The sequence below is a fragment of the Paramormyrops kingsleyae genome, chromosome 22 (assembly GCF_048594095.1).
Source record: "Paramormyrops kingsleyae isolate MSU_618 chromosome 22, PKINGS_0.4, whole genome shotgun sequence".
Lineage (NCBI taxonomy): Eukaryota > Metazoa > Chordata > Actinopteri > Osteoglossiformes > Mormyridae > Paramormyrops > Paramormyrops kingsleyae.
The window spans coordinates 16,431,941-16,453,351 of record NC_132818.1 but is presented as its reverse complement, the minus strand read 5'-3'; the positions used below and the strand labels follow the sequence as shown (position 1 = coordinate 16,453,351).

General features: G+C 50.6%; 1 protein-coding gene across 2 annotated transcripts in view; it reads right to left on the bottom strand.

The window, feature by feature from the left end:
- The window catches only part of kcnt2b (potassium sodium-activated channel subfamily T member 2b), a 36,954-nt gene that overhangs the window by 6,121 nt on the left and 9,422 nt on the right, over positions 1 to 21,411 (bottom strand). For both annotated transcript variants that reach the window (XM_072704985.1, XM_072704984.1), the window contains 20 exons: positions 17,084 to 17,163; positions 16,820 to 16,922; positions 16,627 to 16,680; positions 15,724 to 15,772; positions 15,562 to 15,621; positions 14,733 to 14,807; positions 14,484 to 14,567; positions 14,007 to 14,101; positions 12,585 to 12,765; positions 9,526 to 9,690; positions 9,017 to 9,153; positions 8,507 to 8,570; positions 7,776 to 7,884; positions 3,349 to 3,457; positions 3,197 to 3,253; positions 1,846 to 1,998; positions 1,298 to 1,548; positions 890 to 1,220; positions 362 to 467; positions 3 to 175 (listed from right to left, as the gene is read on the bottom strand). In XM_072704985.1, the coding sequence (XP_072561086.1) occupies positions 3 to 175; positions 362 to 467; positions 890 to 1,220; positions 1,298 to 1,548; positions 1,846 to 1,998; positions 3,197 to 3,253; positions 3,349 to 3,457; positions 7,776 to 7,884; positions 8,507 to 8,570; positions 9,017 to 9,153; positions 9,526 to 9,690; positions 12,585 to 12,765; positions 14,007 to 14,101; positions 14,484 to 14,567; positions 14,733 to 14,807; positions 15,562 to 15,621; positions 15,724 to 15,772; positions 16,627 to 16,680; positions 16,820 to 16,922; positions 17,084 to 17,163 (2,436 nt within the window). The remainder of the gene's footprint in view (positions 1 to 2; positions 176 to 361; positions 468 to 889; positions 1,221 to 1,297; positions 1,549 to 1,845; positions 1,999 to 3,196; positions 3,254 to 3,348; positions 3,458 to 7,775; positions 7,885 to 8,506; positions 8,571 to 9,016; positions 9,154 to 9,525; positions 9,691 to 12,584; positions 12,766 to 14,006; positions 14,102 to 14,483; positions 14,568 to 14,732; positions 14,808 to 15,561; positions 15,622 to 15,723; positions 15,773 to 16,626; positions 16,681 to 16,819; positions 16,923 to 17,083; positions 17,164 to 21,411) is intronic.

The following is a 21,411-nucleotide window of genomic DNA, read 5'->3' as shown; positions in this document are numbered from 1 at the left end:
ACGGGCTCTCCAGGAGCAGCACGATGGGGTTGAGCTCCTTCTTGGGCCGGTAGTATGCCCGCAGAGGCACGATGAAGTTGTAGAGCCCGTTTCCCGCCCTCTCGGCCGAAACGATGATCAGCTTGTTCCTGAAGCCGTATGCGCGGGCGTCCTCGTAGGGCACGTGGTGGCAGGCCTGAGGGGGAGGGCAAAAGGGGCAAAATAAGAAAGCCGTTGGACAAGCGAGGTGTCAATAATTTGAGGAGAGGCAGGGATTGGCCAGGGAAGCATGGATGTAATTGGGATGCGGAGCCTAGGATTATGGGAGACAAACCAGCAAGAGGTCATGTGATAAGGGTGGGGGGGGGGTGCAGACTCTCACCTTGTCCAGCCGGAGACAGCAGAAGGACACCTTCTCCTGGAGGAGATGGCAGAGGGTGGGGGAGCTGCCAATGTAGGGGGAGTTCAGGGGGTACCCTTTCACCCACCTGGCAGGCGTAGGGGGTAGAGGGTCAGCCGAAGAGGAGGGTACTTCAGGTCCAGAGAGTAAAAGTCCAAACCAAGATTTTGTTCCAACCAACCAGTTGAGAATCTTGAATCACAATCAGAGTACTCAACTTTTACTCTCTGGACCAAAACTACCGCCACTGTCTAAAACTAATACACAAATACTGCTCTGGAAAAAAATTAAGAGACCATAGCACAATTTTTTGTTTCACTAGTTTCTCAATTTATGGGTGTGCGTCTGTGAATAATTTGGACCTTGTGAGGAAACGGGAGTACCTGTAGGAAACGAATGTAAACTCAACCCCAGAGGCAACAGCGCCACCTGGTGGTGTCCTTTCACAGCACATGTTCTCATATTCACTCACACGGCACATAACCACAGTGCCCTTTAGCTGGTACTCACTCGCAGTGTCCTCCCCACCAAGGACTGGGAGAGTTGGCGGCCTTCCCACCCTCCTCGCCATCCTCGCCTGCTTCGTCCTCCGATTGGTCCCCTAGCAGGTCAAAGGTGGGGCCATTGACCTCCCCCAGGTCCAGGACGGGGGCGATGCTGTGTCGCCTTGGTGGGGCGGCGTCCACCGTTATGGGGAGACTCAGGGTGTTCCCCCTCTCCGTGCTGGGGTCACAGCCCCTCTCAGCCACGCCCCCGCTCTCTGGGCCCGCCGAGCCCTTGGACCCGCCCCCGGCCCCGTCGCCGCTGTCGCCGGAGTCCTGCAGGTCGATGGCGACCGTACCTGTAAGAGTGTGAGCATGTTAGACAGCGTGTAACCGCGGCCGCTCGTCGAGGGGCGTCGGTGATGATGTCACCGACCCATGCTGGCGATGATGCTGTGAACGGGCAAGCGTGTCAACCCGTGGTAGATGGTGTGAGGGGCCCCTGGAGCACACCCCCCGGGGCCCAGCAGAGACTCGCGCTGCCCCCGCACAAACGCCGAGTTCTCCTCCTTGGAGATGTTGATATAGAAGCAGGTGTCGGAGGCGGCCATGATGTGACAGGGGCCCGGGTTCAACAGGATGTTGGCCGTGTCCAGACGGCGTACGCCTATCAGACATACCCCATACCTACAGCACACAGAATGGACGGTCACTCAGGAGCTGGTCTCCAGAGTCCAGAAGCTTCTACAATGCAACACATGTAAACAGGAAGAATTTCTTCCTCTCGGAATAATCCATAAAATGAGCCTAACAGTCAAAATGCTGCATGTGAAAAACATTCACTAAATACCAGCAGTCACAGATACGAAGCATTTTAAGAATATTAACTGAATTTATAGAGAACAATAATTCAAGAAGTTTACAAAAGAGAGTGTTCATTTCTACATAGGCAGCGCGTGTGTCTATGCAGAAGGTCAGCCTCACTTCTTGTGCACATGGAAGGACGTAAAGGTGAAGCTCTTTCCCTGGTACTCCCCAAAAAACTTGCTCTCCTCCAGGCGGATGTGGTGGACCTCATTGGCCGAGCAGCGCCTGTAGGTGCGCTGCCATTGGTCAGCGGAGCCGGCCACGCCCTCCCTGGCACGCCCGATGACAAATTGGTAATGGGAGAGAAAATGTCAAGAGAAAATGTCAATTTCCTGTGGCATCTCTGGAGTCGACGATTAGTGGCTCGTGTTCTTGGTAACCTTTTAAAACCATCTGTCATCTTTTTCAGACAGTGATCAGTAATAAAATATCAGGCCAGAATTTTATGGAAAACACCAGCACTGCTCGTGTGAAAGCCCAGGAACCCTAGTGGGAGAATGGGCCGGGCCTTGCGCTTGGAAAGCAGTGAGCACATGGCAACTGTGGGTCAACGCTCCACCTTAAGTTGGAAATAGAAATACTTCAAATAGCTGGGGCCTCTCATTCTACATAATAAAGGAGAAGACAGACGACCGGCGAGGAACAGAAGGGGCATTAAATGATGAGACAGCCGTCACACATCGGCTATCTGGGTCAGCTTCGTTATCGCGGCTCTTAGACATGTGATGTTACACACTAATGAGCTCCGTCGCCTCAAAATGTAGTGGTCTTGACACATACTCAAGCTTCTACCAAACCAGGCGTCCCACTAAACTCCAACTACAAAGGGCAATCAGCTACCAGTTTGATTCTCTTGGCCCCAGAAAAGCCTGGGATTTAAATTCACATTTACATATATTTTATTTAGCAGATGCCTTTTTCCCAAAGGGACATACAATTGAGGCATATAGCACATTACAAATCTGTCATGGAATCAGCTAGTAACAAGGGCAGCTAGGCTGAGCTTCCTGGGAATGTCCAGATACAAGTGGAAGCAGTATTGGAGCAGGAGCTGCAAAACATCTTCTAAACCAGTGTTTCTCAACCCAGTCCTCAGCGAACCCCAGCCAGTCCACGTTTTTGCTTCCTCTCAGCTCCCAGCGCACCTGTACCAGCTATTCGGTGTTCCTGATTGGCTGGGAGCTGGGAGGGAGCAAAAACGTGGACTAGCTGGGGTTCGCTGAGGACTGGGTTGAGAAACACTGTTCTAAACGAAGCAAGAAGCCAATATGACTATTCAATCAGCAGAAAGTGTAACATTAGGGGCATTTAGAGAACATGGAGTGGTATAGGCTAGTAGAGAGGATCCTGGGGCAGATGAATCTTGAGGCATTTCTTGAAGGTGAAGAGGAAATCTGAAGATTGATTTGCAGGCTGCATGCCCATCACATACGTAGTCTGACCCCCGTCTGCAAAGGCACCAACCCACCTGCTGAGGGGCTGGAAGGCACCTGCATTCTGCCTCCAAGCCTCTGGGGGCACTGTTCTGGGAAGAGAGCAGGTAAAAAGTTGATGGGAGTTTTTTTTTTTTTCTTTTCACTGTGATGTGAGTCCTGATGATGTGTGTGCATAAGTACTCACTGTCCCCTCGAGGAGTGGATCAGGAGGGTGATGAGGGTCGAGGTGGCGGGACAGACGCAGTTGAGGGCCAGCATGGCGTACTTGAACTCCTCCTCGCAGACCACATGATCTGCAGACGCAAAACAGGGAACTCAAGAGGGAGATGTGCACACACATGCTAACATGGATAATGTCACACTGCGGCACAGGCACGCCAAAGCTGCGCTTACATTCCCTGTGTACTGCGGATACTGACATGCGATAGCATTTAGCGAACCAGAAACGCCCAACCTGGTGTCTGTATCACAAAGCAGGATTTCTAGCTTAGCCGAATAACTTGTCAGATTTAAGGGAGTCTGGGCTAAGAGTAAGTGAATCAAGATAAGGTCCATTTAAAATGGGGTACCTTAAATCCGACAAGTTATCCAGCTAAGCAAGAAATCTGACTTCGTGATACAAGCCCCTGGATAATTCTGTCTCTTTATCAGTTATTGACAGTTGTGAGGATGTCAGTTAGTCTGTAGTGCAAGGGTCACATTACTCAAAGGTATATTTTTGAACCAATTATTGCTTTTTTTAAAAAAAATAAAAGTATGCTAGATAGTCTATATTAGTATTCCATTCTCATGCTAATGTTGTTAGCATCATGTGTTCGCTTTGTGTAGTTATTTAATCACCCAGTCTCTTGGAATTACAATGGGTAGCACACAAGAGAGACACAAACAGTAAAAACAGACTAATTTATGAGTCAAGTGTTAGATTTGTCATCTTCACAGTGCTGTCCATCAGTCAAGCAGCCACCCTTTCAGACTGTAATCAAACAGCACATGACCATTCCAGGCTACTGAGGCGGAATCAAACGATTACATAACATGTATCTGACATTTACACAGCTGCAAAACGCAGGCAGCGAGCGACAGCAGCGAAGCACTGGAAAAAATGCTACCTGGCTTGGCAAATTAGGGGGCCACGGACCAGCTCGTGTTCATCCCCGATTGGTCCAAATGAAACGATGCTCAGTCTTCACAGGAAATTAACGTAGATGGAAATCAGACATGCTCCGATAATGGCCGGTAAACTCAGATCCAATTTCTGACAAGGCCGAAGAGATGAAATGTTCATACGGACAGGTGGATATACAGACCCACACGTTCTAGGAGCATCTTCACCTGGAGGGAAAGGCTCGCCGTATGTGCTCAGGTGACAATCTCCTCAGCCGATTTTCTAATCGGCTGGGCAGTTTTAGCACTTCCCCAATGACAAACATGCTCAGAAGCCTGCGGGTGCGTTGTTGAGTATTCAGGAAATAGCTGTTGCGTGTTTTTCTGGTCTAGCGACGGTACGAATAACGAAGGAGACCTATCAAGCGTCAGAGCACCCTGGGAGGAGGTGGGGCCGCGGCGGCAGACCTATCGCCTCACCGAGAAGACGGGGGACTCGTATGGGAGCTTGAGGTCATCCCCAAGACTGCTTCAGCTTCCCCTGATGGCCACTAAGACATGATGTATGTGTGTGCTGATAGGATCACCCCGCTATTTTTAGGTTGGGGCAATTGGCCTTCACCTCTTGCGTCTGCCACATACACACACTTATTAGACGGAAAGGGAGGGTGAGGCATAGAGAGGGGAGAGCAGAGCACAGGCACGGTCTGCGCCGTGTTTTTCCAGGATGTCAGTGGGTACATCGAGTTGCCAGTGCTAACAGGAAACGTTTCAGGGGCTCGGAGAAAGGATGCTGATAATGATGTCATTGATTGAGCGAGAGGATGATCAACAGATCCTTAATCTGCTTGCTGCCGACGCACACGCTCGCACACAAGCGGGCGTCATTACGGCCCACGAGGAAAACACATCTGTTCATTACCAGCGGCAGTATGTAGTCCGTATGGCGGCTACACCGCCTGATTTATATCGTTTTCATTTCAAGTTTCCAGGCTTTCGCCAGACTGATGTGGTCTACGGTCATCTTACACCCAGCTAATCACAATGCCTCCAGCGATTGGCCCAGTGCTGCCGAGACAAATTCCAAGTACATGCAGGTGTACCTGGGCCAGTAAAGTGAGTCCTGAAGCTTATTCTGTCAGGGGCACTCTCCTTTTAGCCAATGAGATCTTGTCACCCACAGCTGGGCCTGCATGCCCATTGGTGGAGCAGCATGCCAGTCAGGACAGGCAGGCAAGGACATGGTACCAGCCTGGGCAGTTACGCTAGTGGACACTGTGTGAAACTTTGTCAAGGATGGTGAACAGAAAGACACAATAATGCAGGAAGAAGAGGGGACTGAAGAGGAACTAAATGGGAATGACGGAGGCAGGGGGATGAGCAAAGGTTGTAGAGCAATGAAAACAAAAGATGGCCGATGTGGGCTTAGGAAACATGAGAAAGAGGTTTCAGGCTGTGTATGGAGGGGTGTCAGGGTCTGCGAATGTTTCTGGGGGCTAGAGAAAACCAGTCATGTGACTGTGTTGGTCACATGACCCTGACCCTGCCTTGGACCTGCCCGCCTCACTGGTCGCACTGGTGAACAAAATCTGATCCCTGCCTGGTGAGAAACTGTTGGCCAGTTAGTCCTGCAGGCCTGGGGACTAGGAATGAGCATCTTCCAGCCTCCTGGGAGTCCTTGATTTTAATTTCTGTTATTCATACTTGCGTAGACGATCTTGGCAACAAAACAGGAGAGAGAGGACTGGGGTGGACGCGTGCAAACGCTTACATTACTCAACTCACTGTCACATCAAAGCCACAATTTCAGTCCCCCGCCGCCCGCCCCCCCAAAGCGGGGCATGTTAGCCAAGATAATTAGGCCTCACCCCCCCCAAACTAAGCACATAATTTCTTTCCTCCACGAGAAGATGGGGGCGTGTTGTGTGAGCATGCCGTCGTGTGATCTCTCTGGTGAGGATTAATTACACCGCCCTCGTTAGCCAAGCGGCACTAATTAAAACACGCAAGCAGCTTTTGTACGAACGAGTGTCTATTGACACCGTCCCGTTTGCCGGCCAATGGTGATGGGTAACAGAGTGGAAAACCGTTAAGCTGGGAAGGCGGGGGAGATCCCAGACTGTATACTGGGAACCCCGCCAGCACCAGTTATGCCTAGACCAGAGCAGCAAGCCCCACAAGGAAGCTGAACCTGACTATACATAGATGTCAAAACTAATGAACCATTTAGTTACCCTTGTTTATGAGACAGACAGATAGATCGATCTAAGAGAGCGCCCCCTGGAGGCGATGGGCAGTCATTCATGATGTTCTGCAGTTTCATCACCATCCTCTTCCCTGCGAGTGCCTGCAGAGGGTCCAGAGTCCATCCCCGATGGAGCTGGCCTTCCAAATTTGTTCCCAAGGCATTCATTATTGGCTTGTATATTTTTCGTAGTAGTGACTAGCATTATTCATTTTAAATACCCGGCTAGCTGTCACACCCCACGCTGGGTAATTTGCCACATATAACACTGCCCCCCCCCCCCCAAACACATGGACCGTGTCCAAACACGCTGCTCATCCCAGGTGAATTCCGGAGCAGTTCCGCAAGCAGTTTCCCGGCCTTTCGGAAATGCCAGAGCCAAACAGGAAGTAAGCAAAGCAGGGGCGTAAATATGCATCCTGCCTTTCATCCCAGTCTGGGCTGGAATTCATGGCAGACAAGACCACTGGTTTCTCCCACTGATGACCCGCTGGCAGCGGCACCAAAGCCTGACCGTCAGATGGGCGGGGGGTGGGGTGGGGGGGGGGGTCATTCGAGCAGCCCTGTGGTGATGGCACTGCCTCCTCGGTGGGAAGGAAGGGGCCCCCATCAATGCAGGCGGCAAAGAGAGCAGATGTGTCCGGCGGGGTGAATGGCAACCCCACCCCACCCCTCCCTCAATCACATGAGGTGTCCTCTGAGGGGAGATTCATCACGGAAACCCCTACCATCCACACCTCCTCGTGTCCCACCCCCCCAAACACAACAAATCGGTTTCAATGACGACACACCATAATCCACTCTTCGCTGGTAAATAATGTACATATGGGGATGTATGTAAAGGCGGGTCCACAGGGACACTGGCCCCAGCTGAAAGGTGATTGGCCTCCCTCCCCAGTCATTCACCGATTCAAAACATATTATTGGCTGCTAATGATGAGGTTAGCTCCTTTTTTATGAATGATAACCCCTCTTTTGCTCAGAATCTTAAGAAAATAGAATTGCCTCGGCATCCACGTGGAATAAAGGATCGAGCGGTTCAGGGGGGGTCCCGGGATGGTGGCGCTTGGATGATGAACATGAGGCGATGACATCCAACACGATGGATTAGCATTTATCTCATTGTGTCCATCAAGAAAACCCCCTGTTGGCACCTTCTCAAAGGGGATCACACCCCCCTAAGGAGACTCCAGGCACACATCGCCCTCACATGGACGAGGACGGACATGCGCGCGCTTTTTCGATTCCCCTCGCTTTCTGACCTGCGAACTTCACGTGGAATTTGTTCTCGGGTTTGAGGATCTGGATGTACAGGGGGCAGTTGGGGGCGAAGTCCTTCACTGCCCAGGCTCTCAGGATGGTCTGATGATCCTACAAAGTCAACAATGAGGTGAGATAAATCACAGCCGGAGTAATTAGCTCCAGTCACAGCCTCCATAACTGCTAAACGTCGGCATAGTAACGCTCAATGCCTTCAGCTGCCATTGAATTCAAAGCCATTGGGTCTATTCACACCCAAAGTCAATATTTTTGATTCCAGCTGTAATCAAGCCCATTGGCTCCTGTAGCAGCTGATGCCTCAGTGTCATTGGGTCCAATCAAACCACATCCCTGACATCAGAGTCAGTAACTATAGCACCAATCAAACAGCTACAAAAGTTGCACAATTCTACTCAGTGCTAACCATCGTTGTCGCTACACCCCTTTTCCTGGGGAATGTGGCCCAGTATTTATGTACGCACAGTAAAATGTCGTTCAGCTTTTAAAAATCATACGGGTAATCAGGGGTGGGGGTCGTGTGTCCCAGTAGAGCTTTATGTCTAACAACACCCCAGGTACCAGCTGTAATTATCTGACCTTTTCATCCCAAGGGTGCGACGAGACAGAAGGACTACAAAGTGGAGGGGGGGGGAGGAGGAAGGAGGAAGGAGGACAGGATCATCCTCAGAGAAACAAAAAGGTGAAGAGAGGAAAGCAAATTCGGGCCACCTACAGCGGCGATGCGGTCCACTTCAAATCGGTTGCTGAGGATAAAGCAGGCCTCCGCATCGTCCATCCTTCGGCCAATAGCGGGAGGAGAGAGGAGGGGCCATGGCGGGAAGGGGCGGGCCAAATGTGGTAGGTTCACAGGAGGACAGTGGGGGGTGGAGTTAAACGGATTAACGAAGGAGGGGAAAAAAAAAGAGGGAGAGCCCAGGTTAGTCCATGGTGAAAAAGATGAGAAGCCAGATAAGTGTGGTTAGTGGATGAGAATAAGGAGTTTTCAGGTTAGAGGGACAGGAAAGTTGGGAGGGTTAGTGAGGTAAGTGGAGCGGAATAGAGTTATTTATGTCAGTGGGAATAAACAAAATAAAAAAAAAACTTATCAGACCATCAGATCTGACTTCTGACTAATGGGGTGCAGGAGTGGATATTTTATACATTTTATACTTATTTGGGAAACTCACACAACGTTTTGGATGCCCACACAGGAGCAGCCTGGGTTTTAGAAGGGGCTACTCACTTGGCCCTCATCAGATCCTGGTCCTTGAGGGCAGAGCCCTGCAGGTAGATGACCCTCTGGGCCCAGAGCGGGATGTGCAGGACCCGACGCACCTGGGCGTCCATCTCGGCTGGGCACAGGATCACCACGTAGTAGTCCTGCTCAGGTATGCTTGGAATTAGAAAGCGAAGGGCAACCAGCCTCCAGCACCCTGGGGGCAGCTGGGTCAAGGGTCTTGCTCTAGGGCCTAACAGTAATATGATTACTCTTCTGAATATGGGATTCAAACCCACAACCTTCCATAAAAGGGCATATAGATCATTAACCCTTCATCTACCTGCATCTGTCTGCTTCCATTCAGCTTCATCTCAGTTATTTAGTTGAAGCTGGATTTGGATATGAATTCAGACACTGAGATTTACACATAAACCAAAGAAAGATTTTTTTTTCCGTAGAAGAAACCTGCCTCGCTACAGCTGTCAAAACTCACGAGTGAAGCGCCTGGGCCGGCTGTCGCCGTGGGGACGGACCTGCAGCCGGGGGTGGGCGTAGAACTCATTGAGGAAGTCCATGAGCAGGTCGATCTTCAGGCAGCTGACGCACAGCACCACGTGCTTCTCCGTCTGTGCCCGGTACCGGCTGTAGTTACCGCCTGACTTCTGGCGCTCCATCCAGAGGAAGGCCAGCTGCTCGAACTGGGGGGGTGGAGAGACGTGGGGACAGATGGGAGATGGAGAGAGACAGACAGACAGGGGGAAGGACAGCAAGAGAGAGACAGACAGGAAAGGAGAGGGAGAGACAGACAAGGGTAGGAGACACAGACAGACAGGGGGAAGAGAGAGAGATAAACAGACAAACATGGGAAGGATTGAGAAAGACAGACAGGGGGAGGAGTAAGAAAGAGACAGAAAAGGGAAGGAGAGAAAGAGAGATGGACAGGGGGAAGGAGAGAGAAAGAGAGACAGAGAGGGGAAGGAGAGAGACAGAATGACGGGGAAAAAAGAGACAGAGAAACAGGGAGAAAGAGAGACAGATGGGGGGAAGGGCAGAGAGAGAGAAAAACCAAGCATGAGAAAGTGTGAATCAGGCAAGGAGAAGAAGTGTGTGTGTGTGTGTGTGTGAGAGAGAGAGAGAGAGAGAGAGAGAGAGAGAGAGAGAGAGGGGGAAATCGTGAGAGAGACAGACAAGGGTGGGGATGGAGAGAGAGATAGAGGGAGAGGGGAACAAACAGGGAGAAAGGTAAAATCAGAGGGGGAGGGGGAGACAGAGAGAGAGAATGGGGGGTGGGGAAGGACCACCGTTATATAAGGATGAAGCATGTACTGAAGCAGCATTAGGATTTATACTGACTGCCTGTTCTATTAGGACGGATGCGTAATTCCCTGCTATTTCATTTACCTGCATCATTATTTAATTACTGCTATCTGTTTATTGTAAATTACAATGCCAATAAAAGTCCATTAACCGAAGGAGAGAGCAAAATCACAGTGACTCTGTGATTAGTACTTTTCTCAAACTGCAAGCCTTTTTAACAGAAAGTTACTAATCAGCAATCATATCCGGGGGGAAACGGATAACCGTCATTAAATTATTCAGTTATTATTACCTGTAAATTTGATTTAAATGTTGAAATGTCTTAATTGGATCATCACAGTGGGTAGCACAGCTGCTGCACACCTGAAGGGTTGTGGGTTCGAATCCTGACTGCTTGCATGTTCCCCTCATGCCTTGTGTGTGTTTTTAAAGACATGCAGTTATGCTAGTTGGCGCCTCTAAATTCCCCTGTGTGTGTGTGTGTGTATGGCTATAATTAGCCATATTAGCATCCCATCCAGGGTGTGCCCCTGCCCTATGCTGCCTGGGATAGGCCCCCCGGCCCCCAGGCCCCCCTGACCAGGATCAACGGCTAGAAACCGGATGGACGTAAACATTTCAATACTTAGTACAAGCATTTCATATTTAGCAATAACAAACAACAGTTCTCTTTTATTAATTTTAGCACTTCTGAGTGTTTACAGCCTACCATACGTGACTATTAATAATTGCCGCCATTAAGTTAAGTGTGTAAACATTTTCCTGTAATTATAGTACTATGATACATCAATGTCCCGCAAGCAAAAAAAAAAACATGTGAAATCGAACAGGAACGGCAAGTGAGAAGAGACAGAGAGTGAGGGGTGAGTGGGGGGGGGGCACTCTTTACTTGTCATTGTAGAATAGAGGGGGGGTATTCAGTGGCTGTTTGGGGTTGCGGTGACCGACACTGTTCGGGGTGGTATAAAATGTTCTGTGGGCTGTAATGATTTCAGACAGGATGAGGCGGGGGGTGGGGGTGAAGTAAATGTCAGAGACATTTCCAGATGAAAGTCAGGGAGCTGGATGGGGGGGTCATCCTGCATCATCCAGGTGGCACTTCCTTTGCGGCTCAAATACGACCCCGTGGTGGTGGTGGTGGGGGGGGGCCTTCTATTTAAAAACTGAAACACCCCACCGCTTAGTGGGATCCGGGTCAGATAAGTCGACTGGGGGGAGGGCAGGGGGGGTGCCAGAGCACTGGTAGTACTTGGACTGATGGTACGTTAAGAGTTGCGGTGAGTGGACAGCAGGGGAGGATGGGGTGGGGGGGGTGGGGGGGGGGGGGGGGCAGGGTTTGAGATTAAGAATCCAGCATATGGCTGTCAGCATCTTCATATTCAATAACGCTCATTATTACACAATCATGGCCAAAGCATTCATTTCTGCTGCATTCCACAGTTAAAATATTCTACCTTAAATATTCATCAAGCTCTGCAAAATTGAACTCGATGGTCAATAACTGAGAAAGAGAGCTAATGCTCTCTAACCACACCCTAAGGACACTGGTATTAATTTAGCCGATGCTTTTTTCCAAAGGGATGCATGATTGAGAAAGCAGGGCCAGCCAATCCCTGGGGCAAACAGGAGGTAAGGGCCTTGATCACACTGGCAATTGGAGGATTTGAACCAGCACCCTTCCAATCACAGGTACAGCATCCCAACCCACTGAGCCATACAACACAACGCTGAGAAAAGTTGTAGGATCAAACAATAACAAGTGCCAAAGACCAGGGTGGGTGTTCAACAAAGCAAGATATCTCATTTAGCTGGTTTAACTTAAGTTCGTTATGATTGTCCAATAACAGTTTAGGTAAGGAGCATTCCTATTGGATAATCATGACTTCTAGCTTAAGTTAACCCAGCTAACTGAGAAATCTTGCTTTGTATAACACCCCCCAGATCCTTAACTCCAAATCTGTGTTTCTTAACCCAGTTCTCGGTGACCACCAGACTGTCCGTGTTTTTGCTCCCAACACACCTGTACCAGGTATTCAGCATTCTTGATCGTTTGGTTCAGGTGTGCTAGGAGCTGAGAAGGAGTGAAAATGTGGGCTATCTGGGGGGTCCCAAGGACTGGGCTGAGAAGTACTGATCTAGGTTACTCCAATAAAAAATACTTCTGTGAATACTTAAATGCAAAACTGAACGGGAGTGTTTGTAAACGGGACTGAAGTATCTGTTAGGAATTAAGCACTTTTCTGTTTAGCAGGCCGGGCGCTAGCAGCGAGCCCACCTGGATGGGCAGGACGATGAGCGCCACGCAGATCATGATGAGCACCAGCAGCTTGGAGGGCCAGATCTTGGGCGTGACGTCACCAAAACCCACCGTGGAGAAGGTGACCACACAGAAGTAGAGCGAGTCGAACAGGGTCAAGTTGTTCCCTGCTCGCTCCAGGTGCTGGATCCCGCAGATGCTGTGAGTGTTTTCGAGATGGGGGGGGGGGGGTGTAGAGAGCTTTGAGTGTGAGAGATGTGGAAGCAATGTGTTCAGATAATCTTGGTGTTAATCAAACTTCACACTGGTGTTGGTCTCTATGGGCAGCATAAAGGCTGCCAAGACTCTCTACATCTGCCTCAGCCTAACCCCTGTCCTAGGCCCAGCTTCCATGGATCTGGGTCACATGATTACATGACCACTGGGTCACATGATTACATGACCACTGGGTCACATGATTACATGACCACTGGGTCACATGACCTCTCAGCTGCTGTCATCTTTTCGTGCACCATTTGCAAATGCACTTTCTGCACAACAGGATATCTCTGAAGTACCTTCCAATCGATTTGTTAATTTCTCCCAATACTGATTCCTGTTATTTCAATTTTCTCTGCAAATCACTGTGAACGGCTTTATCCCAGACTTACTTTTACAAATGTGCCCCAAATGGTTTTAAGTAAAATTTGTTAATCAGTGGAATGCTAACTGGGTTTGGAACCAGAGATAGATATTTGCATACTTACATGAGTGGGTACATGGAGTGCATCCATATTTCGTCAAAGCTAATTTGAATTTGTCTGTGTCGATGTTTGACTATGCATGACATGCAGACGCGCACGCAGACGCGCACACAGACGCGCGCGCGGCAGTCTGGGTTTGTGTTATTAAGTGTACGTTCCAGCAGGCTAGCATTTGCCAGTGTATGAATAGGGATGCATGTGTAGGCCAGCTAGCGTGTTTACATGTGCATCGGAGCACGTACCCATGACACAGAGCGTATTTGCATGCAATCTGAATATGCCGTGTGTGTATTTGTGTTCCGGAAAGGTCTGGACTGAGTCGAACAGCGCTGTCAGATGTGAAAAGGTCAGGTGTCTTATCTCTGTTTCCCCCGCTCCTCCACCCCGTGGCTCTCCTGGGGCGCTGAATATGTTTTTTTTCACACAAAACAGGGGACTCCCTCCCTTTCATCTCCCCCCCCAACTAGACCCCCCCCCAATCTCTCACTGCCTGCTGAAAGGAAGCTCAAGGCTACACAAAAAAAAAAAAAGAATTTTCAGAAATAGATCCCCTCTATTTTTATACCATGGAAACTTCTAAGAGCAGCAAAAGTCCATGGGACCCTATATTAGAGGGTTGGCGTGCACACCTGACAGAGGAAATACACATCTGAATGACCTTTAACCCCCCCCCCCCCGCCCCCTCCTAGAAACACACCAGGTAAACATGAGGCAGACCAGCGTGGAGACCAGGATGAGGACCTGGTTGAACATGGCTGAGTGCGTACGCTGGATGGCCCTGTGGAGGTCATTCTGAAAGGGAGAGAAGGAAAGAGGGAAAGGAGGGAGGGAAAGGGATAGAGAGAGAGCAAGAAATGGAGGAACGATAAATTGTTTGTTGAAGAGAAAAGGCTCAAATACCCATCTGCATTCATTAGAGAAGTGGAGGAAATCTGTCCACAATGGGGGGGGGGGGGGGGGGGGGGGGCACAGGGCAGACTGGCAAAATTGATGTGGTGCGGTTTGGAGAATTTCACTGAAGGGCGCAGGTGAATAGGGAGGGGGGCCAGGCAAAGAGAGAGATCCAGATGAGTTAGGAGATAAATGAATGAGGCTATAATTGGATTGGGGGGGGGGGGTTATAAGGTGGGGACCTTGAGGAGGTTCAGTACGGGTGTGTTTGGGTTCTGCTCACAATCATGTTCTCCAGGGCGTGCTTGGCGAGCCAGCAGTTCAGGAACACGGGGATGAACAGATTTCTGAGGGAGGGCAGACACACCTACAGAGAGGGGGAGGGGGGAATGCGGGAGTCAGTGATGGATGAAGGGAGCAAAGACAGCCCATAATTGCACTCCATCAGTGCTGCGTGAATACTGCGTTAAGGCGCGCGTATTTACTGTAACACTCACGCGCTCGTTCCACGTTCGGCGGGAGTACAACTCACCGTGACGACAAACGGAACGGCGCTGATCATCTCCAGGACGAACGGGACCCGCAGCACCTGCTCCCACACGTTGCCCTGGAAACACAAGTGGGGTAAGAGGCAGTTAAAGGTCACAGAGTGGGGGGAGGGGGGTCAGCCAACCTCGTCTATATCCCGGAGAATCTGGAGGCGGTGAACCAAACCATCCGGACGTGGAGCACATGAGCGTGATCGAGGCTACCAAGTGGTCTTGTTATAGAAGACAACTTAGACTTAGTACGTTCGATAAATCTCACGGCTCGACTGTCCTCGTGATTATTCATCCACTGGGCGAGGCGGACTGGGCACGGCTGATGTATGACTGAGTTTCCTGGGCGGACAGATGCTTATGCATTTTCTGCAAAAAATCAATGAGGTTTTGCCCCAAAGACTGGCTGCCTGTCACACTCCCTGATGACCGAGAGCAATTTTCAAACTTCAAAGAGAGCACAGGACAGAAGAAGCACCCGGGGCCCACAGACAAATCCTGCCCCCGCTGTCTCTCTATGCCAGTGTTTCTCAAAAGGAACTGGCAGGGAGGTGGGGGGGAGCAAAATTATGGACTGTCTGGGAGTCCTTGAGAAACACTGGTCTATACCGACAGCCTGAGGTCACCTCCATTTGTCTACAAGAGCACCGCCAGGAAGGCGTTTGATTTGGAACGTTCTAGAATTCCGGCCCAAGATGCCGCGCGCCATCCCAAAGAAGATGTGGACGCACGGCTGCTGCCAATAGTGACTTCCTGCGTGCTCCGCACCCCCCCCCCACCCCCCCCCCCAGATGGACGTCGCCTGACACCTGCGCCCCTCACCTTGTAACTGAGGTACACGAGTAGCATGGTTTCCAGAAAACTGATGAAGGCCACGAGCACCTGGAGAGGAGCAAAGGACGAGGGGAGAGGGGAGACGTGAGCCAGGAAGGGGGTGGGCAGAGATTCCAGGGGGCCCAGATTCCTGGGGGCCCGCTAACTCACCTGGAGGGCCCAGAGAGGGACCGGCCTGTTCACCCAGATGATGAAGGACCTGGGGGCAAGCAAAATAAAAGCTCAGCAAGGGAGGGGTGAAATCCCCACACTGCCACAATCCACCTATATTTCAGTTCTCCATACTTCTTAATAAGTGTAAAAAAAAAATCTCAAGGTATCATGAGATACTGCAGACCGAATGTCTGTTCTTCACGTATTAAACCAATATACTGAGTAAAAAAAAAACAACACACCACACGTATTAAAATCGCATCTGTGCGCCAACTTTCATATCTATAGTACCTGCTATTTAAACATGATGTCTCTGTTGGAGGTTGACTAGAACATAAAGACTATATGTTTTTGTTCACACATCAACACACACAGCCATTTTTTTTTAATAAAGAGTGTAACAGGAAACTCATATTACAAAAGCGAAAAGTGTAGTTCGGTGGGCGGGCGTGACGTAGGGCCAGCAGGGACGGACGCATGAGCAGTTGGTTCTGAGAGCGGTGGGTCCCTCGCCGTTGCGGAAGGATGGACAGCATCTCTTGCTTCAGCTTGATGTCGGACACCATTAGCCCTACTCTTCGCTAACCTGGCTAATCTACATATTTATATGAATATGTTTAGTCGTCAGTCTGATGCAGAGTGAATTTGATTTCAGTCGGCACAGTAACGGGGCCGCATCCAGGATTCAATCCCACAACCTTCCGGTGTCAATGGACAGCCACCTTAACTTATCCTATCAGTGGGACACGGCTGAAAATATCTCAATCTGCTTTAAAGGCACTCTGGGGAGCAGAGGAACAGGGGGGGAGAGAACCCTAGCACAAGGAGCAGATGCCCCGTTTCTGTTATCCGGCACATGTGAACAGGAGCGTTGAGGTCGATTGAGACCAGGCTACTTACCAGTCAAAATGGCTCCAGGGATGTGCAGAGGAGTTCTGCTTGGGGCAGCTCCAGCTGGGAACGGGGTAACAGCGACAGATACATGTCAACAAGCTGCCCCGGCCTTGCTCAGCCTGACCCTCCTCTTCAATCGACATCCAAAAATCTCATCTGTCACTCAACCCCTCCCTCCTCGCACCCCCCACCACCTTACCATCCACCCCTACCCTCCCGCGGGTCATCAAGCAGCACGCGGATGATGTACAGCAGGCAGCTCAGCACCTTCAGGGAGAAGTTGAACAGTCGCACCCTCAAACCTGCGGTGACATCCGACAGTTAACCAACAGCAAACAAAGCCCCTTCGAGACAGAACCCCCCCCACCCCCTCAACACCGACACGGCGCCATTCATTTCGCCTAATAACCAAGACATACTTCACCATATCGCATTCGAATCCCGGCACCCGAATGATACTCACTAGATCTTTGGTTCTTAATGAAAAAGAGCTTCAGGCGTTCTTTGAATGTGTTCTCATTCACATAGAACTCGACCTGCACCCTACGAGAGAGGGGAGAGAGAGAGGACCGGGAGATGGAGGGATAAATGAAAAGGTAACAGAATGGAGAGAAAAAGGGAGGAAGGCCAGAATACAACTTGAAGCAGCACAATAATTCAGCAAATACCTGAGGGGGTGCATTAAATTTGAAGGATATAGCGAAAATGTATTCTACCTCCTGGCTCCAACCCTCCAACCCTTGTTTATGATGCGCCTGTGTAGCTAAAATGTAAATCCAACTGGATTTCTGTTTCCGGCTACTGTGGCACTGTGTGGACAGACCCTGTCAAAATAAATAAACCCAGTATGCACCCCCCCCCCCACCCGCACACCCACAAACACACACACACACACACACACACACACACACACACACCCAGACCTATACGCAATTTGCACCCAGTGTCATTGTTATTAAATTAAGGAGCCTGTGTGCCTGACTTGGTCTTATTATGTATGTGAAGGATCCAAGGGGCCGACCGGTGACTCAGGGTTATTGAGAGAGAAAAAAAAAGAGCAAAAAGAAACACAAATTGAATATGTGAAAGGTCCCTGCCGCTGCGTTTAAGGGGTCGCGGGGGCAGGGGAACAATCCAATTTGCCAAAATGGTGGGGGAAGTCTAAGGAGCACGGCTAGAGCCGGCACACCACCCGCGCCGCCCCGGCGACCGGCAGCCGATCGCCACGTCGCCATGGCGACGGCGCAGCGTTCCCCAGCGGATGGCGTCTGCCCGTTTACGATCAAGCACGCGGTCGGGACACACACTACGAGTGCACTTGCAAAACGCCCACGCCTGCACGGAGCATTCGCTTGCATCGGCGCCCCCGGTGGCTCATTTCGAAACGGAGGCCTTGTGATCAAACTGTAAAGGGGGTTGATTTGAGGGGGAGAGTAATGACCTGACAAAAGTGAGAGGAAAGAAAATCAGGCGAGAGGCCATTTAGCAGGCAAACAAGCCACCTGGGGGGTGTCTCGCCACTTCGGTTAAAGAGTCAAGGCGTCAGAGCGAAGCTCTCGCCTCTCAGTCTGTCATGCGAACCACAGATGGTCCCCGGCCACTTCGCCCAGAACATCAAAGCATTATATCATTTGTTTTCACAATGCTACCGCGCAGTGTGGGATCGGCATCCTCACGTCGTACCGACGAGTCGCCCGCGGTTATCCCGTGAAAACCTGCTGGCCACGTTGGTGCCCGTCGGCCCGAGAATTCGGCCGGCCTTCCGCGGCCGGCGGGAATGCATGCCTTCGGATTCTTGCACACACACATGCAGCGAGTGAAAAAGGTGGGGGAAAACATCTACTTCCTGCCGTCCCCTTCACTGATGTGGTTTTGATTGTGCGAGCTTGTGTTGTGGGGGGATGGTGCATAAGTGAGACCTGCGCATATCTCTGCACCAGGAAAAAAAAAATCATATGTAATTAACAGGCATTAGGGGTCGATGTGCTTTAACGGCCGAACGAGAGGCTCCTGTATTTGTCCTGACAACCAAGGTCGCTAATGGTATCTAATTAGCACGTTACGGAGCAAATTACCTGCCGTTGGTAATATTATAAATAACCATCTGATGCAGCCAGATTCACCGTGGGCAGTGAAACCCCCCCCCCCCGCCCCCCAATCACCGCAGCTTAAACAAACCGGGCAGGGGAAGGGTTCAGGCGGAGTTTACAGCCCACTACCGCACGGCGTGATTTTTTTTTTTCTGACGGGATGACAAAATGAAAACACCGGAGGAAAGAAGAAGCGGCGGGAGGAAGACGGAGCACTTGGCGGTATAATCAAATCCCCCGACGATGTCGTCCGCGAGCCGCCACGCTCCGTCTATAAGGAGTCTGCCAGCTTTATTATGGATGCTTTTTATCACCAGGGGTGGGGGCGGGGGCTGCATCTATCTATCCCGGTAAACACTTGCTTAAAAAGCTTCCATGGAGACAAAGACACGCTTTAAAGAGATGGGGGTGGGGGGGGGGGGGAGTGACGGTGCAGAGAAGAAAACCAATCAGCGGGGGAAACCCAATCACCTGCTGGAGGAGCTGCGATCTGAATGTTCATTTCTGTCACATTAATGTGAGGTTACAGGAGGCCTTTTCTCCATCTACTCGACTATAGTATACTCTACTATACTATGACATGCTATGTTATGCTGTGCTATGCTATGCTATACTCTTAAAGGCAAAATTCCTATAAGGCGGTGATGTGCTGCTCAGCAAGTTAAGATTCTGCATCGATGATCGGAAAGGTCGCCGGTTTGAATCCCGGGGCCGGCTTCACAGTGCAGCCCATTTTGCTCCTGCAAGCATTTCTGAAAACCTTAAATCTGAACTAATTTTGATCCTTATCTACCCCCTCAAACCCCCACAATTTCTTCAGTCTGAAGGGGGAGGGGAGTCAATCGCGTATTAGGGGGGGGGGGTCACATACTCTGACAATTTCACACGCATGCTCAGCTCCACGGAGCAGGGGAGGTTAGCCCAGCCAATCACAAGCTTCGCCCACCCAGAGCCTGTGCAAACATAAACCAATCAAACAATGTATTTGATTACTATTAACAGGGAGGAAGCACTCCTTGAATTCTAACTCACAAACATCGCAGCTCTGCAGCCCTCTGTCTCACTATTAATACTCAAAGCAACAGCATTATGAGTAGAGCAGTTAAGCCCTAAAAAATGACCCATTAAACTGCAGACACACATTAACCTTTGTTCAGCCTCTCCATATTATTTTTAACTTGCCGAAATCTTTAACACTCTCAGCAGAAGAGACTTAAGAACAGCAGAGGAAACAGACCCACAGCACAGCTGATGTAACAGTTTATATTCCGCGATACGTAACTGTCAGTATTAAGGGCGGATTCCTCTGCTCGTCTTCCACGGTTGGTTTCACCGATGGTAAGAAATCGGCAGCCGTCACGCCTGGACGGAGCCGTGCATTGGATCTGGCTGCCTGAAAGCTCCTGGGAGTTACCTTGGAGGGTCTGTTTTTTACAGTTTCATCTCCCGCTCCTTCTTTTCTGGCTCGATCGGGCTAAAGACGTGGAGCCCACTCTCGGCGGGGCGCACGGCAGAGGCTGCTTCCCAGCACTGGCCTTTCGAGATCCCGCCGCGACTCCTGTGCAATGCTGGGAGGCAACGCTGCTGATGAGGGCACTACATCAATTAAGGGGTGCCTGGCAGGACCGGGAGCAGATACCAGCAGGTAGGAGACAAGGAAGCCGGAAGGGATTAACAGAACGACAATAAGTGGCTTTGGAGGAGACAGTGATGGATCATTGGAATTATGGTAAAACTCTGGACTAAGGCAAAGGGTAGAATAGATATTACAAAATGCACATGCATGGTCCACTCCCCTATCCAGCCTCAATGTCCTTCAACCCAACTCTGTGCCCGTGATTACATAGGTTCAAATCCTGTAGCGGGTACAGTGATGTCACAGAAGACAGGTCAGAAGGTACAAACGAAATCTATAGCATAATGGCAGAGGCGTGCAAATGGGTGGAGCCACAGGTACACTGGCCCCAGCTGAAAGCTGATTGGTTCCCAGAGTGCCCATTCCCTGTCACTCACTGATTCAAAACAAAAACCATTGGCTAATGATAATGTTGGCCCCTCTGTATGAATTATGCCCCTCTTATGCACCCCACCTCTAGAACCCCTGCAAAATGGCGTAGCTAATTCAAAAGTGATCAAATTAACTAAAGTTGAGGGAGTCCACGGATTAGACTGCATCCTTCGGTCCCTGGGGAGACATTTAATGGGTACATTCCATTCCGCCATCACGTCCAGGGTGGACAAGGTCCTCACACAACCAGGAGGAAGGCCGAGGACATGGAGGAAGCGGGGGGGGGGGGGGGGGGGGGGGTTAGGGGTGCGCATGAGGAATAACGAAGGGGTTTGTGGGAATGAGGGTTTGTGGTCTATCGCTAGGATACCGGTTTCTAGCACCCCCGCTGCACTGGATGATGGAGGCAGGGGCTGATCAGGTGACCTGGGGGAGGCACAGCCAGTCAGCCATGCGGCTTAGACACTGCCGAGGACCCAGAGGGCAGAGAGGAGAAAAGACATAGAGAAAAGCCGCTTGAGATAAACTGGGATTCCATCTTATTGTGCCGGAGAGGAAACAGTGACCCCGGGGGTGGAAAAGGACGACTCGGAGCTCAGGAGTTCGGAAAGCACCCCAGGGCCCCCGCCCCCCCCCCCAGCGGTGGGTTTCCAGGATGACTTATCGACACGGTCATTCCATGCAAATTGAAAG